A 6,044-nucleotide genomic window follows, 5' to 3' on the forward strand; every position below is an offset into this window, starting at 1 on the left:
ACCTGGGTGAGAGAAAGAGACTCCGTCTCAAAAAAAAAAAAAAAAAAAGTTAAATAAAAAAATAAATAAAAGGTTCAGGGACCTGGGAAGTGGGGGTGAGAGAGTTGGATTCTGATGCATCCCAAAGCTTGAGCCACCCACCAGGCACTTGGCCCCAACAGGAAAGTCCTGATTCACTAGACCCTGCCCACTTTGCCCTCCTATCAGGCAATTCAAAGTCTCCAGACCCGCAAGTTACTGATTAACCCTAGGATTTGAGAAAATAAATAATAATAACTCAAGGGACAACGTAAGCCAAGAAACAAGCTGGGCAGCTCTGGGAAAGAGGAGTCTCAGACAGCTGTTGTCAACAGGCACCTGGCCAGAGTGAAAAGGAGAGGCAGACTCCATCCAAGTCCCAGCGGCGCCAGCTGACACTCTCTGCCAATGCCCAGGTGCTGAGCGACAGTGTCCCACTGGTCCCTGTGCCCAGAATGGCCTGCACCAAGACCCTGCAACAGCCCCAGCCCATCTCCGCAGGAGCCACCACAACCACCACCGCTGTGGCTCCCGCTGGGGGTCATCATGGCTCCACAGAATGTGACCTGGAGTGTCTGGTGTGCCGGGAGCCCTACAGCTGTCCCCGGTCGCCCAAGCTACTGGCCTGCCAGCATGCCTTCTGCGCCATCTGCCTGAAGCTCCTGCTGTGCGTGCAGGACAACACCTGGTCCATCACCTGCCCACTGTGCCGCAAGGTCACCACCGTCCCCGGGGGCCTCATCTGCAGCCTGCGCGACCACGAGGCGGTGGTGAGGCAGCTGGCCCGGTCATGCACAGAGGTGCCGCTCTGTCCTCAGGAGCTGACGGGTCCTACCGACTTGGCAGCAGGGCACCCCAGCTTGCTGGGAGAGGATGGACAGGATGAAGTAAGTGCAAACCACGTGGCAGCCCGGCGCCTGGCCGCACACCTACTCCTGCTGGCTTTGCTCATCATCCTCATCGGGCCCTTCATCTACCCGGGTGTCTTACGGTGGGTGCTCACCTTCATCATCGCCCTGGCCCTGCTGATGTCCACCCTCTTCTGCTGCCTCCCCAGCAGCCGGGGCAGCTGCTGGCCCTCCTCCAGGACTCTCTTCTGCAGAGAGCAGAAACACAGCCACATCTCTTCCATTGCCTGAGTGCCCTCTGATGAGGCTGCCCCTGCGGCCCTTTCTGCCCTTGGGCCCCCGGACTTCCACAATGAACAGGGTAAGGGGTTACGGACTAAGACTGGCTCCTTTGGGAAATCACATGCCAGCGGGACTTGCAAGCCAAAGCCGAGATGGCCAGCCTGGGTCAAGAATTACACACTTGGATGACAGGCTTGCACTTGCCCTTGGGATAGCACAGCTAAACTGCTGGGAGCTGGGGGAGCAGACACAAACTACTTGAACACGACAAGATGGGGGAAGCTCTTGTTCCTCTTATGCCAATGTTCCTGGTTTTTCTTTATATAACTTGATGAAAGTATTGCAGTATTGATGCTATTGTAGAATAGAACTGGAATTCCTTTTTTTTTTTTTTTTTTGCAATTTATGTAGCTGGTTTTGTTTTCTTGTTTTCCTTTATTTTTTTTTGTGTTGGGGGCAGCAGTTGGTTCACATTTCCCATTGTTACACATTTTCCCTCCTGGGAGCGTGGAGTCCACGGGGAGGTCCCACTGTGCTTCCTCTAACACTGTGCATCTCGTGCCCAGCCTAGCCTCGGCAAGTGTCCTGGTTGTTTGGGTCTCCCATGGAGTTGACCCTAGGGTTGAGGAGACAAAATGTGGGTGAAGGGATGGTGTTTCTGAAGCTGCAGCGGGAGTCCCACATTTAGCTGGCAGAGTTGGGGAGGGGAGGAGACGGCAAGGGTTTGGGGCTCCCAGCATCCTCACTAAGAGCTCCCCACTCCGTGCCACCAGGTCCTGACTCAGCAGCAAAACTCGGGGTTACAAGGACTGCAGTCCACATACAGGCGGGGCCAGCTGCCCACCTATTGCTCAGGCCCACACGTTAGAAATAGATCTTTATGGATGTTACTTTCTTTGTTATTGCATCTCAAGTCCTAGTTGAGCTTTTGTCATAAAGATAAGAGGCCCCATAAATGCAACGGTCCTCACCAATAACCCTACCTTTCCCACCCCACCCTGCAAGTCGCAAGGGTTTTTTGTGCCTTCTCTCCACCATGTCTGCGTCTTAACACAGGGGAGGCACTGGCTGGAGGAAATGACTTTCCATGGTTGCCAGGGGCAGGCCTCAGCCCGGGGTTTGTGTGGGAGGGCAGATGAGCAGAGGGTGGGAGGAGACATACTATTTCCTTCCAAAGGCCCCACGAATGGGAAACAGACTTGAAACCTCAGAGGAGTGCTGTTGTCTCAGGGCAAGTCCAACACCCATGCCATTGTCCCTAATGGTGACTGGTGCTGAGAGACTATGAGTGTATGTGGGCATGCACAGACCCACGGCTTAAAGCCAGACCAAGTGGGCCTGAAGAACACCGTGTCGCCCAAGCTGAAGAGGGTCACTGGGCATTTCCTGAGCTGGCCCCGGGCATGTCAGTTTGGGATAGCTGCCAGTGGGATAGGCAAGGAACATTCCCTCCCAACTCAGTTCTCCACTCCTATTTGATCTGTGATATTTCTCAGAACCTTCACCAAGATCAAAACCTCCCCCCAAGGTTTCAGTTGCTAATGACACCATTTCTACCATAATAATGGTGGATACTTGTTAATCCAGTACTTACTCTGTGCTGAGTACGGCACTAACTGCTTTCCATGCACTATCTAGTTTATGTTCACAATAACCTTACGAAGTACAGGCCATTATGATCTCTCTCTTGCAGAAGAGGAGCTTGAGGATCAGAGAGGTGAATTCGCCTGCCTAAGGTTGCACAGTCAATGCCTGAGCTCCCTCGAGATAACCCAGGGTTCCTTCTGCCTCATGATGCTGCTTCCTTTGTGTGCAACTCCAAAATAAGTGGGAATCTGGTCACCACATGAGGGTTTTTGAGAAGTGCATGGAGAACAGGAAACTAATTTCAGGAACCTCCAAATTCCAGCAGTCAGCTGCTCAGAGAGGCCGGAGAATTTTAGAATCTGTGATCCATGCTAAAGAAAAGAAAAGGGAATGATAGGCCAGGCACAGTGGCTCACCCCCGTAATCCCAACACTTTGGGAGGCTGAGGCAGGCGGATCACTTGAGGTCAGGAGTTCAAGACCAGCCTGGCCAACATGGTGGAACTCCATCTCTACTAAAAATACAAAAAAATTAACCGGGCATGGTGGTGGGCACCTGCAATCCCAGCTACCCAGGAGGCTGAGGCAGGAGAATTATTTGAGCCTGGGAGGCGGAGGTTGCAGTGAGTTGAGATTGTCCCATTGCACTCCAGCCTGGGTGACAAAGCAAGACTGTATCTCAAAAAAAATTTTTTTAATAAAAAAAAAGAAAAGAGAATGATAAAAATAGAATGGCTCTCCTGCAGACTTCTACTACCCTGCTCTAGCCTCCTCTGCAGTGAGTTAGGCCAGCAGGAACATTGGAGTCCCAGGTTTGAGACCTCACCTGCCCCACTGTTGCCCTTAAGCAGGTCTCTTTACTTCCCTGAATCTTACATTGTGAAAATCAGAAAATAGTGAGATTTGTAAGAGTGATTTATAATAGTGAGATGTCCTGTCATCATTCCTGCCATGTGATAGTTCCCCAACCAATGTGCCCTCCATCCCCCTGGGTAAAAGTGTTCAGACACTGCAATCACCAGTCTTTTAGAAGCTCAGCTGGTCTCAGTCATCCTCTGGCCCTGGCAGCATGGGAACAGAGAGCACCAGAGGCCAGAATCAACCCAGTCTGCCCTGGAAGAGAGCAGAGGAAATAGACATCCTGCAAAAGAATGTGATTGGAAAAAACCAGAGAGCCAGCCCGGGGCTCAAATCCAAACTCTGACCCGGTGTGCAACAGGAGGGAGATACAGAACTTCTCCGAGCCTTAGTTTGGTCACCTGTAAAGTGGCAGGTGGGAGATACACTCTTCCCAGGGCCTCCGTGAGGATTCAGGGTGCTGCTGGATGCGCATCCACTGTCTAATGGATTGCTTTTATCAGCCACCATTGGCCTTCTTGGGTAAATGGGTTTCTTGGGGCCTGTTCAGCTTGACAGCCAGCAGGGGGCAGCCAGTCGAGTGTGGAGCATTGTCCAGGGCAGGTCAGTCTGGCGGTGAAGTCTGAGCCTAGGTCCTAGGGGGAAGTCCTAATGATGAAAAGAAATTATAGGGAGAGGCCAAATTTCATTCCCATCAGGCCCATCTCCCCGTGCAGCAGCCTTGGAGGCAGACATACTGGCTTGAATTCCAGTTATCCACCTAAGAGTACCTTGGTCTTTCTCTTTTTTTTTTTTTTTTTTGGAGTCTCGCTCTGTCGCCCAGGCTGGAGTGCAGTAGCGCTATCTCGGCTCACTGCAAGCTCTGCCTCCCGGGTTCACGCTATTCTCCTGCCTCAGCCTCCCGAGTAGCTGGGACTACAGGCGCCCGCCACAGCACCCGGCTAATTTTTTTTGTATTTTTAGTAGAGACGGCATTTCACTGTGTTAGCCAGGATGGTCTCGATCTCCTGACCTCGTGATCCGCCTGCCTCGGCCTCCCAAAGTGCTGGGATTACAGGCGTGAGCCACCACGCCCGGCAAGTCCCTTGGTCTTTCTACGTGTCAGGTTCTTACCCATGAAACTGAGGTTATGATACATACCTCCTAGGGTTGCTGAGGAATCAGTGAAATAATCCAAGGTTGAGCACTAAGGAGATAAAGAAGGGAGGGGAAGACAGGGAGAGACAGAGAGATGGGACTGAGTTCTAGAAATCCCTAATGGGAATGATGAGAACAGACATTTAATAAACCTGGGCACTAGAATTCATCTTTTCCATGATCAGCTTCAGCACCAGCAGCATCCTCAACAATATGATAACAACAATAATTGTTGACATTATCTAAACGCACCCTGCAATGTGTATTACATATATTATCACATATGCTATAAAGGAGGTACTCTTACTGTTCTCAAATTATCAGTGAGGACTTTGAGGCACAGAGAGGTGAAGGAACATGCCCAATGTCACACAGTGAGATGGCGGTGGGGCCAAGGGTAGACTGTAGGAGTTTAACTCCAGAGTCTGGGCTTTGAGTCTCTTTGCTGTACCAGATGGGACATTCTAGCATATCATAAGTGATCAAGTTATGTGGGTCCCCCACCCCTAAGACTGAAGAATTAAGAAGCGCTGGCATCCTCTCATTCAGTGACAGCTTCCTGATTTAGTGGGTGCCTGGGACAGAGGGTTGTGGGAATCTACCTGTCCCATCTTCCAGAGCCACTTCCTTGCCTCACTTGATTTATTGCTGGGGCCTCCTGTTCACTGTTGGAACACCTTTTCAAATGACTGGAGGAAGTTTTTCAAGCTTTCCTAAAACAAATAATTCTTTATCTGTGGCAAAGCAGAGCCATTCTGGGAACGAAGGCCTTTCTTGCAATTTCTCTGGCTGTGGGAACAGCATTGAGCTCAATAAAAACAGAAGTCAGATCCAAGTTCTTGAATGTGCCTGGAGGTGTTCTCACAAACTTTATATTTTTGTTAGAGCATCTTGAAATCACTTTTTTAAAGTGGGGGAGGGTGTATCTCTGGGAGCACTCCACAGAGTAGAGAACTCTCTGGAGAATTCAAAACACCATGGAGGCCGGGCGCAGTGGCTCCCATCTGTAATCCCGGCACTTTGGGAGGCCGAGGTGGGCGGATCACCAGAGGGCAGGAGTTCGAAACCAGCCTGGCCAACATGGTGAAACTCTGTCTCTACTAAAAATACAAAAATCAGCCAGCCATGGTGGCATGAACCTGTAATCTGAGCTACTTGGGAGGCTGAGGCAGGAGAATCGCTTGAACCCAGGAGGCGGAGGTTACAGTGAGCTGAGATGGTGCCACTGCACTCCAACTTGGGTGATGGAGCAAGACTCAGTCTCAAACAAACAAACAAACAAATGAACAACAACAAAAAAAATCCACACCATGGA

The 6,044-nt window shown here is 50.8% G+C and overlaps 1 protein-coding gene across 1 annotated transcript; it reads left to right on the forward strand.

Moving 5' to 3' along the window:
• The first annotated feature begins 220 nt into the window (after positions 1-220).
• Positions 221-2,129, forward strand: RNF186 (ring finger protein 186). The gene has a single exon (XM_007980238.3). It carries the CDS (start codon positions 474-476, stop codon positions 1,155-1,157), a length of 684 nt encoding a protein of 227 aa, XP_007978429.2. The 5' UTR covers positions 221-473; the 3' UTR covers positions 1,158-2,129.
• Positions 2,130-6,044: the final 3,915 nt, after the last annotated feature.

The sequence above is a fragment of the Chlorocebus sabaeus genome, chromosome 20 (assembly GCF_047675955.1).
Source record: "Chlorocebus sabaeus isolate Y175 chromosome 20, mChlSab1.0.hap1, whole genome shotgun sequence".
In the NCBI taxonomy this organism is placed as follows: domain Eukaryota; kingdom Metazoa; phylum Chordata; class Mammalia; order Primates; family Cercopithecidae; genus Chlorocebus; species Chlorocebus sabaeus.

Bases quoted from the DNA above. Each gene is read 5' to 3' on its own strand.
- RNF186 (XM_007980238.3), top strand. From the start codon at position 474: ATGGCCTGCACCAAGACCCTGCAACAGCCCCAGCCCATCTCCGCAGGA.